The sequence below is a fragment of the Ostrinia nubilalis genome, chromosome Z, assembly GCF_963855985.1.
Source record: "Ostrinia nubilalis chromosome Z, ilOstNubi1.1, whole genome shotgun sequence".
NCBI classification, from domain to species: domain Eukaryota; kingdom Metazoa; phylum Arthropoda; class Insecta; order Lepidoptera; family Crambidae; genus Ostrinia; species Ostrinia nubilalis.
In genome coordinates, this window is record NC_087119.1 from 11,057,129 (window position 1) to 11,078,884 (window position 21,756).

General features: G+C 35.6%; 1 protein-coding gene across 1 annotated transcript; it reads left to right on the forward strand.

Annotated features, from left to right (window-relative positions):
- Positions 1-444: 444 nt before the first annotated feature.
- Positions 445-21,348, forward strand: LOC135087226 (uncharacterized). The gene is made up of 7 exons (XM_063982064.1): positions 445-4,839; positions 4,915-5,074; positions 5,284-5,462; positions 5,774-5,965; positions 9,964-10,085; positions 18,743-18,884; positions 20,866-21,348. Exons 1-7 carry the CDS (start codon positions 482-484, stop codon positions 21,047-21,049), a joined length of 5,337 nt encoding a protein of 1,778 aa, XP_063838134.1. The 5' UTR covers positions 445-481; the 3' UTR covers positions 21,050-21,348.
- Positions 21,349-21,756: the final 408 nt, after the last annotated feature.

Sequence of the window (21,756 nt, forward strand, 5' to 3'; positions counted from 1 at the left end):
TGGACTAGTACTGGCTTGAAAATATGTGATATTGTTAAATATCATAATGCCTCTTAAATGAGGAAATATTACTTGAGGGCCTCCACCTAAACTCGGGCGGGTGCCCGAAAGAACTGCGTGCGGTCGCGCGCCCTCGTGAGTTTTTGGCCCTGTTTCCACCAAGGCGGAGAGCAGCGGAGTAGTGTTGAATAATCAATCATATTTCCTGGTGTCCTGAATAATAAAATCTGATTGGTTATTTAAAACACTTCTCCGCTCCGCCGTGGTAGAAACCGGGCCTTAGCTGAGGCTCTTGCTCTGGATACACAATGGAAACAACAGTAGATTCTCACCTCTTTAAATGTTTTTTTTTTTTATATTTCATGACACTGCAAATGTCGTGAACGAAACGATTGTCACATTTACATTCACGTCATTGTTTTTTTATTGTGTGTGACAGTGAATTAATAATTTACTGTAGAAAGTTATTAAAAATAAGGAAATGGGTCCCAAGAAGGGTAAAGATGTCGTAGATGAAAACTATTGGCGTACCTGTATAGAAGAAGCTCCACTAGATGAAGAGACTTGGAAAGTCAAGGTGGTTCTTATAGAAGCAGCTGGAAGTGACCAAGATCGCATTTATTTGAACAAGTTTGAAACTTTTGCCGCTGAAGAGAAGAGATTTGTAATAAAAAATATCTGCAAGACTGAAACGACCTTCATGATTAACCAGTTGGGTGGAGAGAAGAAAGTAAAAGATGACAATCTTCGCGTCTTCGAAGAAGGCCAGGCATTTCTTAAAGACAAAAAGGATATACCCCCGGATATACTAGCACTGATAATTAAACATCTCATTTTAAAAATGAAAGATGAATATCTTTTTATAAAACGCCAAAGATTGGAAGTTAAGGAAGGAATGCGAAGAGAATCTACAACCATGGTTAATAGAGCAGAAGTTAGAGGAACTGTCAGCGTCAAGCCTCCAGATCCACCAGAACCCGAACCGCCCCCAAAAGCTAAGGGTAAAAAGGGCGAACCAGAGCCATTACCTCAAACTCCAGAGCCATCCGAGGGAAAGAAATATAATACGCAGTTACGCGTTAGAGGAGAAGAATGGAGAGACAAAGTTTACGTTGATGATTTCCCTACAGATGGTCCTAATCTTTATGTTGCTATAACTGGCTTTGTGGAACCTTACTTACCTGGAGCACTTGTCAAAATTGGAATTCCGCTCACGGCAGTGGTTCAAATACGGATCGATTCATCTACAACTCGAGTGCCTTCAAGCTTACTGAGACCCAGCAAAAGAGGACAAAGCCAAACAGAAATTTTAACTGAGAAATCTTTAAAGTTTTGGGATGATTTACAGCAGCTGAGAATTCACAGAGATTCAGCTGATGATTTTAAGAACACTGCTTTTGTTGTTTTCGCGCCACCGTACTGGGATTCCGAGAGCTTATCTGGCAGTCCGGATAAAATTTATGACGAATTGTGTTACCTAATGTACGATATTCAAGATTTAACGCGACAACATACGCATTATTTAGAAAACATGGAAATTATCAATATCCCCATGGACTTTAATGACGAGCGATATATCAAGTATTATTATCAACAAATACAAGATCTGCCTCTGGAATGCGTTACCATATATTCGCTTTTGGATAGTGTACTTCACACCGTTGAAAAAAGTCATGAAATTGATGAAAAAAGTAGCAGGACGTCACTGTCCACTGCTTTGACTATAAACCAACCTCGAAAAAGTGGTGACGAGGATGGTAAAATAGCAAAGGCGGAAACCCTTGTTAGAGATGTTTTCAGTACATTATGTAAAACTGAATCTCAGAAAAAAGCTTACCGTCTCACATATGGCGATGAATATGAAAATCATAAAGATCCTATAATAATACATTACGGAGATATAGCGAAGTATAACACCTTTCACCTGGGAAATATCAATTTAGATAATATAGTTTGGACAACATTATTTGGAATGCCTATCAACCAATTGTGGCAGAATCAAAACAGACCCCAAGGCGAGATAGAGGCCAAAATAAATTTTCACATTAATGTACTTCTTACATGTTTTGATCGAGAAGACGTGGAAACAGCGGAGCTAAATAGACTAATCCACATATTAGCCTGTCGAAAATTATACAATAATAGAAGTTCTCTTAAAAAAAAGCACTTGCCATCTTCAACAATATCAGAATTTAAAAAAGTATATTTAAAACGCAGTGTTTTAGCTGAACCACTACCTAAATGTCCCTCATTTATGAAGAGTTCTAGTTCAACATCTCCTTCATTTCCCTCAATGACAAAAAGTGAAAATGTATCAGGCGCTTCCTACAGCGATGACCCCGAAGTTTGTCGAATAAGATTTCTTTTTGACTGTCCTGACATAAGCGAACTGGTATCTGCCGCCGAAATCTCAAATGAGCAGCCAATCAATCACATGATTGATGATTTTGAACATTTTGAAGATTTCTCTGGAGTTAGTGCCTTTCAAATTATGCGAGATGCATTTAACAGCTTTAATTGTGTTGATTACAAGTACTGTGAAGTTACTGACAGTTTCATATTAATGTTTTTTAATAGTCACGACAAAGACGGCATTGCCCGAGAAGAGTGGAGGTGTCATATTCCTACTCCATTGTGTTTGCAAGATTTTTTCGACTTTGTCCTTGAAGAGCATTATGACTGGATTCAAAATGAAGAAAAAATTTATGACGAAAATGTTGTCTTGAAATCACAATCTGAATGCAAAGAAATTATTGATCCTTTTGCAATTAAATCGTGTGTAGAAAATACAGAAGTGGAATTAGAACTTCTGATGGAAGGTTCTCTAAAATTTCAAGAACTTGCAGTTATGGAAGAAGCTAGTGTTGAAGCGTCGGAAACCAAAATTACTTCTAAAAAAACTACAATGTCACCGAGCTCAACCGAAGTAGATTCTAAGAGCAGTAGAAAACCAAAATCCTCTGCGGCATCCACACCAAAGAATTTGAGGCAATCATTTATGGCAATGGGAACTGATTCAAATGCTTCAATTGAAATACCTGCTAAACCTTTTTCTGGGTATGATTTGGGCGATAGAAGAGTTGAAGTTTTTGGACAAAACTCGACGTTCTTCTCCAAAGATGGAACACAAGTGATAAGTAAATATTCGTTAACGATACCAATGAATTTGGAATACATCATTTTGAATGTTGTCCCTGGAAATGGTATAAATGAGTTTTGGTTGCATAGAGCTTTGGGTGAATATGTTACTCCCGAAATATTAGATATCTGCGAATCATTCAGAATAACTAGCAAAGATCAAGTTATGATTAATGTTAAAAAGCAGACATACCAAGTACCAATACCTATGATGTCAATGTCTTTCATAGACTCAAAACCAAAAGAAAGCATGTATAAGCCATCTACTGAAAGATATGGTGATGGAATTCCTCAAATATTTGAGTCAAAATATTTTCATTCTCTTTTCATTACTTGGCCTAATGGATTAATAACTGAAAGTGTTCATCTGGACAATTCACCCGATATATCACACATCAAACAGTATTTTATAGATCCAATGCCACACCTTGACGAAGAAATGCGTTGTATAAGTTTAAATGGTGAGGTAATAGTGTTTCGGCCATCTGGTATTATAGAAGTGTTGCGTCCAGATGGATCTTTTATTAAAATAACCAAATGCGAAAAAAGGATTGTCCAAACAGAGCCACCTGAAGATATGCACAGTGAAACCAGTTCTGACAAAAGCAAAAAAGGAAAAGGTAAAGAAAAAGATAAAAAGGAAAAGCCCAGCAAAGCTTCTTCTAAATCATCAAAAAATGCTATCGCCGACGACGGTTCGGAAATAAAACCGCCTGAATATGAATTAGTCATAGAAGAATTTGAAACTATTGAAACAAATGGATTGAGGCAAAAATGGGTAGATGAAATCCCAACACCAATTGAGAAGCTATTGATAAGAACAGCCACGGACTATTGTTTAGGAGAAGTTTTTTCTAGACGAATGGATGGTACAAATTCTTTGCTTAATAAAGATGGTGTTCATGTAGTGACTTTTCCAAACAATACTAGAATTATTACTACCTATTTTATTGAAGAAGAGGAAGTTTTCCCTGAATGGACAGACGAAGAAAAAGAATATTTTGATTTGTTCGATTCTGATACAGTAGAGACGGATACTCTTAAATCTAAAGCGTCAATGTCTCAAAAAAGTTACATTGGAACTTACACATACAGCAGCGTAGCTAGTTCAGCTTCCAAAAAAATTGGAGAAGAAGAGGAAGAAACCAAAGAAAAAGAAAGAACTGACGGTTACGTCTCTGTACAAATAATTTTAACTATAGAACATGCCAATTTTACTACAATTACATTAAATAAAGCGGATAACAAAATATCTGTAGATTCTCCAAACAAAAGTAAAGTAGTAATGGATAGTGAAAATCACTATGATATATACCTTGACAGTGCAACATCAGCTAAGTTCGATGGCCAGTCATTACATGTTAATTTCGAAGCTTGTTCGGAATGCCGGTCTAATACCACATCTACCATTAAAGTAAAAACTGATGATATGAGCAGTGTAACAAAAATGCACCAGCATTGGTTGAGAATGAAAGATTCGTTTTGTAAAAAAGTTATTGTAAATGAAGAGGGCCACATTTCCATCATGGATGAACCGTGTTCTACTGAAGTGTACACCAGCGAAGAAGTTACAAATACAGAAGAATGTCACGATAGTGAGCAGAAGCCATTAGATGCCAAGTCAGATAATTCTTTTGTCGCCCATGGTAAATGTAGAGAGATGTACTTGGCAAAGACAATTAGATTTTTTGTTCTTCGACGGTACGTATGCCTACAGAGAGTAAATTTTTTAAGATGCAGTTTAGTATTTAGGCTTACGCTAAGATGTTGTTTCAGTGAGTTATCATGTTCAGAGCTCGTACATCGAGCGTTACTTGAGCAGCACAAGAAAGCTTGTCGCTGGCAGCCCTGGTGCTCTATCAATCAGTACGACACATTTGGGGATCATCGCAACCTTTTGTCCATTCTTACTCCTATCCACCTGACGGAGATTGAGGTTGATATAATTTACTATTGTATTTGTAGATGCAGGTTATTGCATGTTATGTAGATATTTGATGTAGCTCAGCCTGATGGTTGCATTCTTCCACTATTATAATCATAAGTAGTGATTTTTGCACTAGTGAGGTTATGCAGATAGGTTCAAAAAATGTATAAAAACTAATTAAACCGTTAATTTAAAAACACACTTCTATCGCTGACTAGAAATGGCTGATGGATTCGAAGCTGGCAGATAAACCGAAGTATCTCACCTACAAGGACCTGAAGAAAGACTCTGGTAAAGGCTTCTACCATTGGATGAGGCCCTATGAGAGGTTTCAGCCGAAACCAATGAAACCGAGCAATGTTTTGCCTCCTAGATTACCAAAGGCGTTTTTATTAAGGTCTTGTATCAAATCTTCGCTAATTAATCACATCTTAGCTAAGAAATTAGTAGAAGCTTAGAGTAGAAGTTAATGAAAACCCTGATGTCCCCCTTAATCGAAAAATATTACGCTTTAGAACTTTGTTTTCAATCTAAAGTTTAATTATTGCATATTATCTGACGGTAAAGTAAAATTTTAACTGCGTGTTGTCTTACCCATTTAAATTTTAATAACTTATTCAATTTTGAATTGCTAAACAAAACCTTATCTAAGTACTCAATGTGAGACACCTGCTGGTAGATGTTTATTTTCTTTATTTACGCGAGCAGAACTTTAGAGCAGCAGTGGAAGGAAAGTGAAAGGGCCAAGTTGAAGGGCGCGAAAGAGCTGCTGTCGGCCATATTGCGGTACCGCCGGGTCATGGAGTCCGACAGCGAGACAATACTGCACGTGCCTATCAGGGATACGAGATCGGACGAGGAGAGGTGCACAGACGACATCATTCAAGCTTTAGGACACAGGTGATGGTTTTTGCTCAAAGTTAATAAGGTTGAGATTTTCCATAGTAAAAAATACAGCCTGCTATTCTGCATACAGTCAGTATCAAATAGTTCTTGACACCGAACGAAAGTAGCCAACACGTCTTTTGTGTTGTCAACTTTTTGGCCACTGGGTATCACGAACTATTTGACGCTGACTGTACCTACACAACAGCTACAGCATTTAGGCCTTGCAGGTTTCAACAGGTGTTCCCAAATTGGTAAAGGTACATTTATAAGTGCTAATTGACTGATTGGCGTTATTAAGTTAATAATTGCCTATTCCCACTAGGATTTTAAACATGTAGGCCTTTTTTTACAAATTGTTAAAGCCTATTGGTGCGGACTTACGGGCCAATTCAAGGGTGGTACTATAGCAACGCCCTCACTAATAACAGCTCGACATCCCCTCGTTAATTACGTTCGAATAAATATTTTCATTGGCCAATTATTGCCTTTGTCATAAAGAACTTAATCTGAAGTAATACATGGTAATACGAGGTATTTAATTAGGTACATAAATACTTTCAATCACTCAAGTGAAGACAGCTAAAAAGAGACTAAAACTATAATTTAAAACTTCTAAATACTAATAGTAGGTACTTATTAAGAGCGTTGTAGCAAAAAGTTGGCGTTCGACTTTTAGGTTTTTATTGCTTGACGTCGCGTAGTGAGTGCGCAAACTGCATTTATCTGTACAATTTCAACGCTGCGTCGACTAAACGATCTTAATCCGTAGTTGTATCATACATAATAATAAAGAAATAATGTATAATTTACCTATTTGATTTTTTCTCAGATCAGACTTTTAGCAAAATCAAGTTACGTAATTAATGTATTTTTTACACTAGTAAATCCCGCGACAAGTTTTTAATCTTTAAATTGAGTAAAGTAATAAGTTGATGGGTTAGAAAGAATTTATGTTTTATTTTATTCTTTTTACAGCATCAAAAGCTTGTTTATAAAAAATATTTACTATTTAAATTTTACTTTTGACTTTTTAGTTTTTATGATGCGGGATGGAAAAATTAAAATTTATTCTAATTTTGTGACGTTTCCGCACATAAATATGGATAGATTAAATAAATAGAATGAAATGTATGAAAACGAGCGTGCCATTTTTTAAACGTTATCTATAATATCTGTGTCAATCAAAGAGCTCGTAACTAAACATCGTAAGCGCCATTCACATTATTATCTAAAAGTTAATAATAAATATTTAGTTTTTGTAAATCTAAACAAGTCAGGAACAAGTTTAAACACTCATTATGTTTAAATAATTTAAATTGAAATGTTTCTCAGGAAGTGAATTATTGTTAATTCTTATTGAGAAATAAAGTTCTTAAACCGTAAACCGTCAGGAAATCAAAGAGGTAAATACTGATATCATTGTGATTTTATAGAATTTATTATTATAAACCACGGTCGTATAATGCTAAAAAATCAGAGGTAACTTTAAGATTTTTATCTATAGAGCAAAATTTATCTAATCGTGTTTTTAAACAGTTATCCCATTAGATACACATGCGTTCTGTAATACAAACCCATCAAAAACAATACTTGTCAAAAAACCAAGTCTCACTACTCAGTTGTTCTACGGTAAAAAGTTGTGAGATCCATGTAATACCAAGTCCAGTCCAGGAAATCATTAACGTTTTACATAAATATATTGACTTGGCCATCGCATGAAAACACATGTAAATTAAATTATTTAGTGCGAAATGAAACGAAATTTTGCATGCAAAATTTCAGCTCAATGGGAAAACGGGAAGTAAGTAAATTTTAAGTTGCAAGATTTTACAACTCTAGATGTCAAAGAAAATAAAAGCTTGTAGATAGCTTTACAAAGAAAAGAAAGATTTATAAAGAAAATAAAAAGTACTGTCTACGATACATTTGTTAGGCCGTGTTGCACCGTCTTACTTTAACATTGACATCAAAATTTTGAATGTCAAAAATCTGTCTAACATAAAACACCGGTTATTGTCAGTTAGGGTCAAAGTTAGGTGGTGCATCTCAGCCTTAGTGTATTTTAATTAAATTTAATACAAATAAGGATGACGAAAATAATCGATAAGTGATCCCACTCGAATATTTCTTATAGTAGGTATAGGTATACAAGATGTCGAACAAATGGTTACTTATTGAAAAAGTGCTTCATGAGACCTAGCAAACGGCTTATGTTTAAGAACGAACTGAATCTATTCAAAAAACCTATATTTCCAGCTTTCATACATTTAATACAGTTACAAACAAACACGAAATCAATGGTTTCTGAGAATTCTGAGTGCCTTAATGCCGTCCCCTTTATCTGTTTATTTGGTATTTATTAATTAGTATCTCTTGATGATATTGTAGCAAGTTAAACCTAAAATCATGTTTACCGTAAATAATTTAGATAAGAATGCAATTTACGAGTTTGTTGTTTGATTATTATATATTACTCAATTAAAAATTTAAATTTAAAAAATTAACACTTCTAATTATGGTAGGTATGGCTGGCGGCATACATTTAGTATGAAATTCGGAAACATTGAATTTTCGCATAGATCCAGTTTATTCTTTGACCTATTTATTGTTATTGTTTTAAAGAGCTCATGAAGCACTTACAGGAACAGTAAACAGTTTCTCGATATCTTGTATAATTAAAAATCAAGTGAAATCACTTATCATTTCCACCCTGTACCTATACTTTTATAAATAAACTCATTTTATACGTTCATTTGTATAAGTATCTACAATACAAATACCTAACCAACTTAGTTGACGTTTTATAAAACTATTTGTCTAAGTGTCATCGAGCGACCGCTGGTGGATTTGCCATTTACCTGACCTACCCCTTTATTACTAAATATTTAATATCAGATGATTATAGTTACGCACCAATTTCTTTCATTCAGTCGTCAGTAATTGAACTTTCGGAAAAACATGACGAAGCATTGTGTGACCATACAGACGCTATTCAACCTTTAATAATAAGGAAGAGTATATTTTATGTTGGTAGAAACACAATAGCATAGACTAATGTTTTGACACCCTGTTAAAATTTTTATTAGTCATTTATTTTTTCCTGACCAAACAGATACCATAATAATATCTTTTGTCTATTCTACCCATATTCTGTAAGTAAAATAATAAAAAGTTTGAAAAGAAAGAAATTACAAGTCCGATTTACCTAAACAAATAAATTAAAAATACTTGCGGATCAAAAGTACTCAATCATACTACAATTTACGAAAAAATCACGCGTGACGCATATACGTCAGTGGGCAGTCAACTGGCATAGACCCGGCGTCTACGAGTGCCAAAGCACGACTGATTTATGCCATTTGATGCACCCTATTTTATAGTATTTTCAAATTAATTTTTCATTTGAAGATTGAAGATAGATATTTTTTCTTTTTCACACAATAATAGTACTATGTTTCTTCTTAAGTTTAAAGTAGTTTATGTTGCCAAATGACTTTTAGATTATGAGAAGTGACCTGTTTTCTTGCTGTAATTTTCTCGAATTTTGACTATCTTAGACATGATAAAAATGCATTTTAATGAATTAAACATCAAAATTTTCTCAATACACTTTCTTCTTCAGGGTATGCTTATTCTAATGAATGCATTCTATCTTCTTACTTAGAAATAAATTTGTTGTAATATTAGTTCAAAGTTGTGCCTTCGCGAGTTACCTGGAAATCGGGCTTTCGAAATTCGCTGTTTTCGTAGGCAAAAATCCAATTTGAACGAGATTTTGTCAATAGACATTCCGTAAAAACGTATGATAATTACGATGATATAAACCAAAAGAAGCTATAACAATAAATTATATGACTAAAATCATTTCGAAATCTGCCAAATTCTCGATTTCTGCATGAAAAATGTGACAACGCTCTTAACGAGAATGGCGTTGTTTAATAAACTTTGCGTTTCTTCGTAAAACCTCTGAAAAGAAAACCTTCAACAAATCTGCAACTTTATTGGTACAGGATCTACGAAGATTTGAAAATGCGTTTGGCCGAAGATGTGCAGAGTCGGGCCAAAGCCAACATCACCACCAAGCCCTCGCCCGTCTCTACAGAGATGTCGGTGGAAGGCGAATTGGAAGAAGGTAACATTCAAACTACAGACAGGTTAAGAAAATCCTTATGAAAAAGATACGAATAAAGTAAACGATTTTAAATGACAAAAGTGCGTGGACTCTACCTGCCTCGCTCCACTTTCTCATGTAGGTAAGTTATGAACTGCTGTATTTGATCGAAAAAGAGGCTGACAAAGGTGACTGGTGACTGAGGTGACCGCCACTTATGTTGTCCCGAAGTGGTGGTAGGGCAAGCTATATTTGTGTGTGTTATCTACTATGTGCCCTGGAAAGGGCCTATGTACTGAATAAACTATTTGGTTTGATTTGATATTCCCTCCGTTAATGAGTAGGTATTAATGATGGATGCAGGCCGCTACCAACCGGGAGATATGGAAATCATTGGGGGAGGTATGTTCAGCAGTGGACGCCATGTGGCACAAATGATGATGTATGAGTGTAAGTAACACGACACTGTCCTATATGCTACTGCTAGTGTACAGAAAAATACCTATACCTAATATGGTCCAGGAGATTTTGAACGATAATAATATGTTTGTAATGAAGGAGAAAATTAAATAAGACGAAATCTACTGCAACAAAACAAAAATAAATCAATACAGAGTTTGAAAAATAAGTATTTTGCGTAAACCATAATAAATTATTTAGTTAATATTTGAAAGAAAAGTGTTTTAAACTCTACAACCATAACTAAAGTCCGGTCGCCGAGCAGGCAAGTGCCTTTATGCTGTTTTCAAGTAAGAGAATCACATTATCAGGCCACGGTTATAGTCAAGGATAAGATTGGTAAAGCAAAAAGAGAGCTCTATTCTAAAGCGCAAACATAGGCTAGTTACATAACGTTATTACTTGTTTCGTGTGCGTTAAAAAAAAGAAAACAATTATTATAATAGGTATGCTTATTCTGTTATTTTGCTCTGAATCTGACTTGATTAATATAAAAACGAATGAAAAAGCTTTTAACCAGCTTATCCACACGTCTGTCACGTTTAACCTCACGTATACTGAGTCCTATTATTTATTAACGTGAATCCGCGAATTCAATTTTGAGACTGATTCGATTTGTCAGTCTAGTCCAAGTTCGTAATGGAAACAGAATAATGTATTTTTGCTGGAGTTTAAAATAGCTTTAAGAGCCATTTTACATTTTCGTGCGAAATTCTAAGATTTTGGAAGCATGAATTACTATCTTAAGCAACACCCAGAGATTATTTAATAACTGCGAAAGATAGGTCAATCCTTGGTGTTGACCATTAATGAAACGGATTTACTAAAATTCTTTTGCTTAATTCACAGTGCCCCATCTCCCACAACCATTTTACGGAAAAATTGCCGCAGACTCATTTTCAAAGTCCTGTATCTATTATTTATGCTCATATAATAAGCTTAAAAATATATAGTAATCATCGGACATATATTCTTGTAGTCCATTAATGAAATAGATTCTTAAATTTCATTACCATTATTGAGTAAAATCTAAAAATAATTTGGCAAATTTGAAGATTAACGTCACATTTTGATCGTGGTTTTTGGTTTAAAAACACAGCAATAACTGCAATAAAAGTATCCCAAAATAAAGAATATTCATTGTAGAATTGATTTCTACAGTTATTGTTTAAATATTAGTAACCACTTTGTCAAAATATTGATGTGAATATCAGTATAAATTACAATGCGCAAGCCGACATCGATTAGTATGGCGCGAGCGCCCGTCAAGGCAGGACCTGTGTCATTTTTCCCGCCGTGACGTTTACGTGCGTTCGTGTCGTAAAGCGGTGATTTGTACGGCGACCAAATACATTTGATACTATGCCGAGAGGCTGTTTCGAGTCGGCCGGCCGAGCAGAAATTGAAATGATGAATTTTAATTTCTTTGACGGATCTGGGTGTAACTATGTATAATATGTAGGTACCATGTATTTAATTTAATAAATAAATTATAAAAAAGTATATCCATTATGCTAGCACCCTTAACACAAGCATATTGGTTGCCTACTTTTGGACTAGATGGCGCTGTGAAATTGTTCAAAGATTTGTTTATTTATTTATCCGCTTTGAGTTTTGTTTCATGAAGAAAAAAAGAAGCGTTTTGTTTCGAGAGGGAAGCTTTGTTGTTAAATCTATAGTAATAAAAGAGGAAAGATTTGATTGTTTGTTTGTTTGTTTGGAGGCAATAGCTCCGAAAAAAAATTCTTTCACGATTTAGAATCCTAATTTTTTTTCTATGTAGGCTATAAAATATTTTCAAAAACTATATCGCACGTTCATAATCAAACCGTCACTATACGAAATTGGGAGAAATTGAGTTAACAACGCCATCTATCAGAGCTCCGCGAAAAGTGCATGCTGTAAAAATCCCACGCTTAAAACTCAAATAGTTCGGCAGATATGACTAGTGTCGTTATGGAGTTTAATGGGGAAACCGGCATATGTTGTGAGTAACAGTGACACGTTTTTAGTAGTGACGGGAACTGGACGGGTACGCCGTGATAGTTATGTGGACTCTGTGTTGAAAAACGTCATTTTAGCATAAAGACGCTTTTACTCCAAATCATTAAGATAAGTCACAATAAAGTAATACGAAAAACGCCTTAAAACAAAAAGTGACAATATTTCTCTTACATTTTTAAGAAGATTGTTCCATCACTTCGTACAATATTGTGTTTATCCAAATTGTGTAATAGTAAAACAACAAGAAAGATTTTTAAATGATTAAGTAGGTAGTTATAATTTTTTTAACAGCTAACAAAAATGCCACCAGTCAATCCAAACACTAGTAAAATCAAATAAATTATCAATTACAACTTTATCTAGCGTTTGTGGATTATTTATTTATTTATTCGATCACCAACAAGGTTACATTGAGGCTTCACAAAAGTAACTATAAAGGAATGAAAATGCCTTGGATTCGATCGAGATCTGAGCAGTGCTACAGTCTCTCCAACGGTGCCAAATTGACTATAGATACATCGAAGTGTTGAAAGGCTTGTACGAAAACGCCACAATGTCGGTTCGTCTCCAGGATCAGGACTCGAAACTCATCCAGTTGCAGCAAGGGGTGAGACAGGAAGACGTCATAATATCTCCGATACTGTTCAACACCGCACTGGAAGATGTTTTCAAGCTTCTGGACTGGAGTGGATTCAGCATAAATATCAACGAGTACATCATCCACCTTCGATTTGCTGACGATGTCGTAATCATGGCTGAGACTGTGTAAGATCTAGGCATAATGCTCGATGGCCTAAGTAGAGCCTCTTTAACAAGTGGGCCTGAAAATGAATATGGACAAGACAAAAAACATGTCAAATGTCCATGTAGTATCCACTCATCTGGAGACTCTACATTCGAAAGTTTGTTGACAATTTATGTATACCTGGGACAAACAGTCCAGTTACGTAGGTCCAACTTCGAGAAAAAGGTCAATCGTCAATCCAACTCGGCTGGGCAGCGTTCGGGAAGCTTAGTGATATTCTTACGTCCGAAATATCGTAGTGCCTCAAGACAAAAGTCTTTGATCAGAGCCCCGATTACGGTAATTTTTAACGTCAACAATCCAGACACGCTTCTCGATTCTGCGATACGATTGGTCGTTCAACAGCGTACGTCAGCTGTTTTGACCAATCGTATCGCAGAATCAGAAACGCGTCTGGATTGTAGACGTTAAAAGTTACCGTAATTGGGGCTCAGTGTGTGTTGCCAGTGATATTTTATGGATCTGAGAGGTCACCCAAAAGGTGATGGAGCGTGCGATGCTCAGTTAGTTTCCCTACGTGATTGAATCAGAAATGAGGAGATCCACAGGAGAACCAAAGTGACCGACATAGCCCGCAGAATCGCTAAAATCAAGTGGCAGTGGGCGGGGCACATAGCTCGCAGAGGTTATGGCCGCTGGATAATGATCCAGAATTTAAACCTACTTCTCTGAGCCCTTTTCCCATGAAAAATCACTATCTAGTTCGTCAAGTTCATCGAGGTCATCAAGTTCTTGTTGTTTAAAGGCTGCCTGAACAAAAGAGTACCTTATTTTCTAAGAAGTTGATTTATGTTATGTAATTTTATAGTAATTTCATGTGTGTAACGTATTTATTTCTGATCGAGAATTTACATTTATTACTGTTACCATAGGTACCACTTAATCCAAATTATAAAGTTTTAAGTTCATTAAAATTACTGATTTTTCTATCTTAGTTTTATTTAATAATAATCATTTTTTAATCTTTCATCGTCAAATTTATATGAAAATAGTGACATTTCTACCGGAATTAATAATACAACATTAACATGTTTTTAATTGAAAACTGTCACTGTCTCAATTTTAGTAGAAAAGTGACACTATTTTTAGGGAAAAAATTAAATATTAAATAAACCATTATGATAATTTGAAAGATAATTATATTCCCGTAAAAGCCAAACAAGCCACTACTGGTATTCAACAAAAAACAAAACATTTAAGAACATTTTGCACACTTTGCAAAGGTTTTAAAATTTGAGTATTTCAAATGCTTTTCCTGAAAAATCGACTTTTTTGTATAGTGACGGTTTGATTATGAACGTGCGATATTATGGTACAAAATCTTTGATAAAATTCGACGTTTAATAAATAAATTAGATAACATATTAATACTTTTTTTCAGTACGATTTTAGTACTTGTTTTTCAGAAATTCTACGATTTAACTAAACTTCTATAGTCTATCCAATATAGCTTGATTAGAATGACAGCTGCCATCAAAAGTAACGACATAACTTTGTAGTAGCGATCAATGAGAGCTAAATATTGGCGGACAAGAAATAATTCACGTCTGACCTACAAACAATATTTTCGACGACAGTGCTTCCAATAAAAATGATAATTTCGTGTAAATGCAGCGTTAAATTACACCAATAAGTAGTAATTCGAAGTTATAAAAATCAAGCTAGAGTATTAACGACGTCTCTACAAGGTTATCTCGAGTTACAAAAATGTTAGTGTTGGGACATATCGACAAATGTCATATTAAATTAAAACTATTTTTTTAACATATTTAACAAATTTTTTTTCTAACTAATTTTTTAACATATTTAAGTCAAGTTATACGTTTTTCTAAATGTTCACTATTAAAAACCAAAAAACATTTCATTCTTAAATAATCAAACATCGGAAATCAATCACCGGTAATTTTTTTGGGTATTCATAGCACCGTTGCTCTAGAAGAGATGCCCACCGCCCTCTAGCGAGAGGAAAAAACCACTGAAGAACACTGATGATAATGACTACGACTTAGGTTGTACACCCTTGACATGAATTTTAAATTTTACTGTCTTTAAATTTAAATCATAATTGTCATTTTTATGAATAAAGATATGAAGAAAAATTGGGTGCATTTTTTTATATCATTTTTTCGAAAACTTATCGATACATCTATGTGAACCGTACGAAACATACCCATCACTAGTCACATTCGTTTGACAGCCGTCATTCTAATCAAGCTATATTGGATAGACTATAGTGTTTATATTTTATGCATAATTTATTAACTTCTAAAATATACAATTATACATATATCCTATTGATAGATGACGTGCTTCGTATTTTATTAAAATTATTACCTGATTAGGTTAAAAAGGTGTGGAATGTTATTTTGGAGATAACTTGGTTCCATAGAAATATAGAGAGATGCTAAGTAATGCGCTGAGTTCGAAACTCAGTGTCGTATTAGAAATTCACACACACAAAGAAATCAAATTATGTGCTCATTATCCATTGCGGTATCAGTATTCAACGTTCGAATAATCTTTAGTACTATGCAAGCAATATAAACTGTTTACATAATGACGTCGCTACTGTCATCATTGCTTTCACAAGCAATATGTTCCAATTTGTCCCTTGTCACATTTCCCTTTAGTTTCTGTGATCTGTGCTTGTTTCTAAGTTGATATCAATGAAATATTCCTTAGTACTTTTGATTTAAATTTTTTTTTTTATTTTGACACGTGTTTGAAAAATCAAGGTCAGATTACAATAAAATAACAAGTGAAAACGTAACATTGCATTGCAACTCGCAATTTCGCAATATTGATGAGGAGATCCCATTGGAAAGTCTGTATTCATTCCTAGGATTCCCCTAACACCATCAAATTCAAGAGAATTCAAGAGAGTGCAGTTTCCCATCTCATGCTTAGGGACCACGGTTTAAAATAGTGTGGTTGCATAGAGCCTGCAAGGGGCAACCGCGTGCGCAGCTGCTCATACTAATTTTCGATAAAAAGCAAGTGTTGGCGCCCTCACGAGTTTAAGCGGAGTTCCACATGGTAGCGGGAGTAGACTTAATGGAAATCTATGCTTCTCCGACGACCAGTTGTATGTGGCATACTCCAGAGTATGCGCACACAATAGCCTGGTGATTTTAGCACCTGAAGGAAAAACAAAAAAACATTGTTTACAAAGAAATCTGCGGCAGGTGTAGTGTTTTAATTTTGTTTTAGAAAGATCTCATAATTTTGTAAGTATTCAAATATTTAAACATAATAATTTGTAGATTTTATATCAAAAAATATAATCATTTATTTTAACAAAATTAATTTTCTTAGAATATTTTAAATCTATTAGAACCATTTTCCACTTCATCGCAGAAGAAGTCGCGGGCAAAAAGCTAGTATGAAATATGTAGTATTGCCCGCGGCTTCACCCGCTTGAAATTTAGTTTGTCACAGATCGTCATAAATTATAGCTTAACATTGTTATTCTGGTCGACGCCAGGGATGGATGAGCGTCGCTGTCGCTGGCGACAGGGTCTTCTGGTTCAGGGTTCATGGCGTAGGTCTCAGGCAAAATGAAATCCACTCGTAGAAATTAATAAATTCAGTGTATTCACGAAAATAATTACACACAGCACTAGAGTCGTATCGGAACTGAGTGAACCAAAGGTCTTGCGATAGGAACTTCCGACCCGATTGATAGTTGAACACAGACTGCCTAGTACTGCTGTACTGTACTGTAAAGTTTCATCAAAATCTGTTCAGTAGTTTTTGCGTGAAAGTGTAACAAACATCCAGACATCCACACAAACTTTCGTATTTATAATATTAGTAAGACTAGTAAGAAGTAAGATAGTAAGATGAATTATTTTAGTTATTTGTTTACTTATAATAATATTTATTTATTTATTTCTTAGCTCTGTCTGATAATGGATCTGGAGGAGATGCAATGGCCACCTCCGTAACAAAACAATAGAACCCTATGGAGTTTGGGCTTGTGTGATTCGCCTTGACGAATATTTCGTATCCAGGGCCCGATGATGGAGCTGTAAAGGGGCAGATTTTTTTTCACTATGTGACTGTCTTTATTTTGTACTTAATATATATTTTACATATTATACCTATTCGTGTTTCATTATGAATCGAAATATAAAAGACTTATTAAACTCTATTAAAAATTTAAATTAATTTATCAAGTTTGAATACCTCATTCTACCTTAAAATTAATAACTTAAATCAAGTCTTAATACGGTCACGGCTCAAGATTTTTTTGTCCATTTCAGCGTTCTTTTTACTCTTTTGACGTTGCGTTGACAGCTTTTACCTAAATTCGCGCGGAATATTTTTGTGAAATGGCTCTTAATCTTTTAATGACATCCTGCCTGACCTTCGTAGCACCTCGTAGTCGATGCAATGAAGTTCGTAGCGTAATAAAAAAATACCTACTACACTCGCGAGCAAAAGTATGGAATCACCCCATTAGTTTCGAGCTCAGATCATATTCCATGATCTGAGGTTTCGAGTGATCTTTGGAACTAAATGACTATGAAGATTAAAATAAAAATGGTAGGTACTGGTTAAAGGTTATATCAACTTTAACTTGATACCATAGATACATAGAACATCATCGAGTTTTTAAGATCGCTGGGAACAAAACACAAGAGGTTGATTCCATACTTTTGCTCGTAAGTATAGTTAAATAGTAAAAAGTTAGTTCCCTTCTCTCTAATCACATAATGATTTTAATTTGATGTTTTGTTTGATATGTGTGAAGTTCACTTTATTAGCAAACTCACAAGACGGTGCGTGCATGTGCGATATTTGGTAGAGCGAGCATCTTCGGAAGTTGTCCTTAAGTACTTACCTGTTGTTGACTTTTTTTTTGTAGATACAGTCTTAATCTTTAATCCACAAGCTGCTTTTTCATCAATTTATTTTGCCCGGAACAATACCTACTTGGGAACTTAAGGCTGAACTTTGCAATGTCATAATTTTTACTGATTTTCACGAAAATTAAGTATTTAAAGATTTATGTAGCAGCTTAGAAGTCGAAGAACGTCACAATTTGAATATACCGAATTTAAGCAATAACACGATGTAGCGAAGAGAATGCAGAGATGTATTATAATCTTTTTTTCTGTCATGGTTTCGCAGCTTGGTGTTTGTTTCATAGGCCCGGTTTCCACCAAGTCGGAGCAGAGGGGAGCGGAGAAGTTTTTGAATAACTAATCATATATTTTGAATAATATCATTATTTTCATTTCTCTTCTCCGCTCCGCACAACTCCGTTAAGCACCCGCGCCGCCGCCGCTGTCAAATTCTATAGAAAAATTTGACGCCAGTCACTTCTCCACTCTGCTACGCTTTATTGGAAACCGGGCCTTAGTTTTGACTGGATAATTTTTCACGATAACGTAAATTGTTCTAGAAGCGTCTGGCGAGACAAGAGCTCTTGAAGAGGAACGCGAGAGCTTGGTCAAGGAAGTGGAGGCCGCCGAAGACATGAGCCCCAACCTGAAGAGGTACTGGCGTCGGCGGGCCGAGGAGTTCAAGGAGGAACAATTTTACAAGTGAGTACTACCCTAGTGGTCCAGACTATTCCCACCGCTGCAACTCCTGTGAAGCCAGGATCTGCAGCTTGACGGCTCTTGACCCAAGAAATGAAGCCAACCAATGAAGGCCAAGTTTGTCCCGGAAAGTTAAACTGTCATTGGAGCCGCAACGAAATTAATTAGAAGAACCTAAGCGGAGTTCGAAGTTAAGGATCATCATACTTACTCTCTAGTAAACCCTAGCACTTCAGGCACAGATAACATACAATATTACTGTGCTTCAGCCTTGATTGTTGAAAATTCGCACCTTTAACAATTTATGTATTTTAAGTAATTGTCGCACACAGTTCTTAGCTTGATGTTCCGTCCTCTTCGATGACTCTACCAAACATAAGACTCTTTGCCGACGACAACATGCACTTTCATTTTTTTTGGTAACATGAAAATATTGCTAAAAAAACTGATAGTTAAGTACTCTGTTTTTAAGAGACTTATGCCCGTTTTCACCATTAATTCCTGATTTTTAAGTGTCTCCTATGGTAACACATAATAACAGGAATTTTGTTTTCATATGGGTCACTTAAAAATTAGGGATTGATGGTGAAAACGGGCATTACTTTCTTTAATATTTTTATTCGTGTAGATGTGACAGCAACAAGTGGTCGGTATAGTGAATAACAAAGTTACAATAAACCATGTTACTCTACAAAATGTGTCTTTGGCATGGACGCAAATTGCTAAACCTGATAACAGTGTGAGATAATTCTATTTCGTCGACATCCCATCTGACATCCGATGGAAAACCTAACGTAGTTCAGGAGTCAGGGCTAACATCATAATGGTGTGATACTTTGATCTACAATCTGCTTTTAAACTACTACCTATGTAATATACCTTAAACATTTATGTATGTAGTAGTTATGCTGGGTCCTCTCAACGTATTTATAGGAAACATCGATGCAGCTGGGGACAATGACCGATGCAACATGGTACCTATCTGTATGTACCGGGACGCCATGCTTTAAACGCATGCGCCATGCGCATTAGATTTAAAGTAAGGGGGGTCATACACTTTAAGTAAACTATAATGTAAATTCTCAGACCATAATATTTTAATAAGTTTATAGTGACATTCGTTCGTTTTTCCACTTTTCAATTTCATTCATTGATTTCTTCAGTATCAAAATGTTATGAACTGCCATAGAGGCGTAATCGTAAATGTAAAAAAAATATCTCCTCTCTCCGAAGAACATAACTATTCTTTCAATCTTACCTAACTTTTCTTGCTAAGTTATTTTTCAACATGTGCGTCCGGAATCCCAATATGGAATCGAATCCAGGACCTCCGGATCGAATGACGGCATCCCTCCTCTAATCACATACCTACTACAAAGATATCTACCACGACGACTTAGGGTGGATACGACCAAACAAGAGTAAATATTAATCTCAGAATAAATCGTCAGTTTTAACATATTTCCCAAAGGTAGTACTAAAACTGTCAACGTGCCAGTTATACCAGGAGTTATTCTCGGATAAAAGTTTGATCGAATCGGGCTTTTTAATGTTACTGATACTTACTGCAGAATAGTCTAAATCTAAATAATCGTAGACGTACCGGACTACTTCGAAGTTCGAACTCTGGACGTATCTATCAGTGGTATCAGAATAGAGTGTTCATAGATTTTTTGTGTGTTACTAAATCAATATTGATAAAGCTCCGCTAGACGCGATAACTTGTGAATACTTAGTCATGGTCAAATGTCGAGAATGCAACAACTTTTCGTTTCGAACCAAGACATGCATAATATGAAATACTTTGAGATAATGCGTTCTTGTAAAAACATCCCTAATCTCTTTTCTAAAGAAACCCATAGACGTAAAAGTAGAATGAAGCTTCAGTGTCTCAGTGACAATAGTAGAGTCTCTTGTCAAAACCTTAAAGTGAGGGATTTATAAGTGTTTTAGATCAGTCAATGATGTTCCCTCTTTCTCAAAGGTATCTTCTCCGGGAAGGCAGTGTACCCCCATACTTCCGCAACGTGCTCGGCGGCGCCATCTGGTGGGAAATGAACTACGCGGCCGGCGAGGCTGCCACTAAGGCCGAGAGGAAGAAAATGAAATGCGTTTGCGCAGCTGAAGAGGGCACGTCACGCACCGACGACACTCTGCCTTATATGTAGAGTCATTAGGTAAATTAATGCATATCTTGCACGTGTTGAATAATCGTCGTAGTAAAAACATTAAGGTTTTTTACTGCGATCGCTCTTTAATTAGTATAAAACTATCGGATAGCGTTCGTCACGTTTATTATTCATTCCACGTCGTCAATGGAACGGTTTATTTATAAAATAGAATTAATATTGTGTTGTAATAGAGTTCTGTTTTCCTTTTACATTTATTTCAATTCAGTGGTCACTCGGAGCGAAATGATAACGCGGCCTTTGGTGTAGTAATTAGTACAACTTTTATTTTTAAATGAGGAAATACACAGTTTTGTTATATTTCTGGTTCTTTATTCAGTATAAGCTGGTGTGTGATGAAATATGGTGGATAATTATGGTGAGGTATAGATAGACGTTGCTTAAAAACACTAATTTACGCAAGTGTCGTGGGTTCCTAAAGTGCTACCGAAGGAATAATTGACTTAACAAACTTTTAAAAATGTTTCAACAATAGTGCTGCGTGCGCTGTAAGGGTATCTGTCGTGCGTTCGACTAATCACATCAGTTTTACGTCTGCAATCTCATCTTCTGCTGACTAATCGTTGGAGCCGATTGGTGTCTTAACATAGAGCGGTGTGGCCTCGCACGTCAATTTGTGTGTGAAACGAATGGCGGGAGAAGTGTTAGCAGCGTGGGCGAATTCGTCAGTATTTTCCCCACTGCTT

Coding starts and splice junctions, on each gene's coding strand:
- LOC135087226 (XM_063982064.1), top strand. CDS start 482: ATGGGTCCCAAGAAGGGTAAAGATGTCGTAGATGAAAACTATTGGCGT. Junction 5,075..5,283: donor TCCACCTGACGGAGATTGAG/GTTGATATAATT, acceptor ATCGCTGACTAG/AAATGGCTGATGGATTCGAA. Junction 10,086..18,742: donor GGAAGGCGAATTGGAAGAAG/GTAACATTCAAA, acceptor AAATTGTTCTAG/AAGCGTCTGGCGAGACAAGA.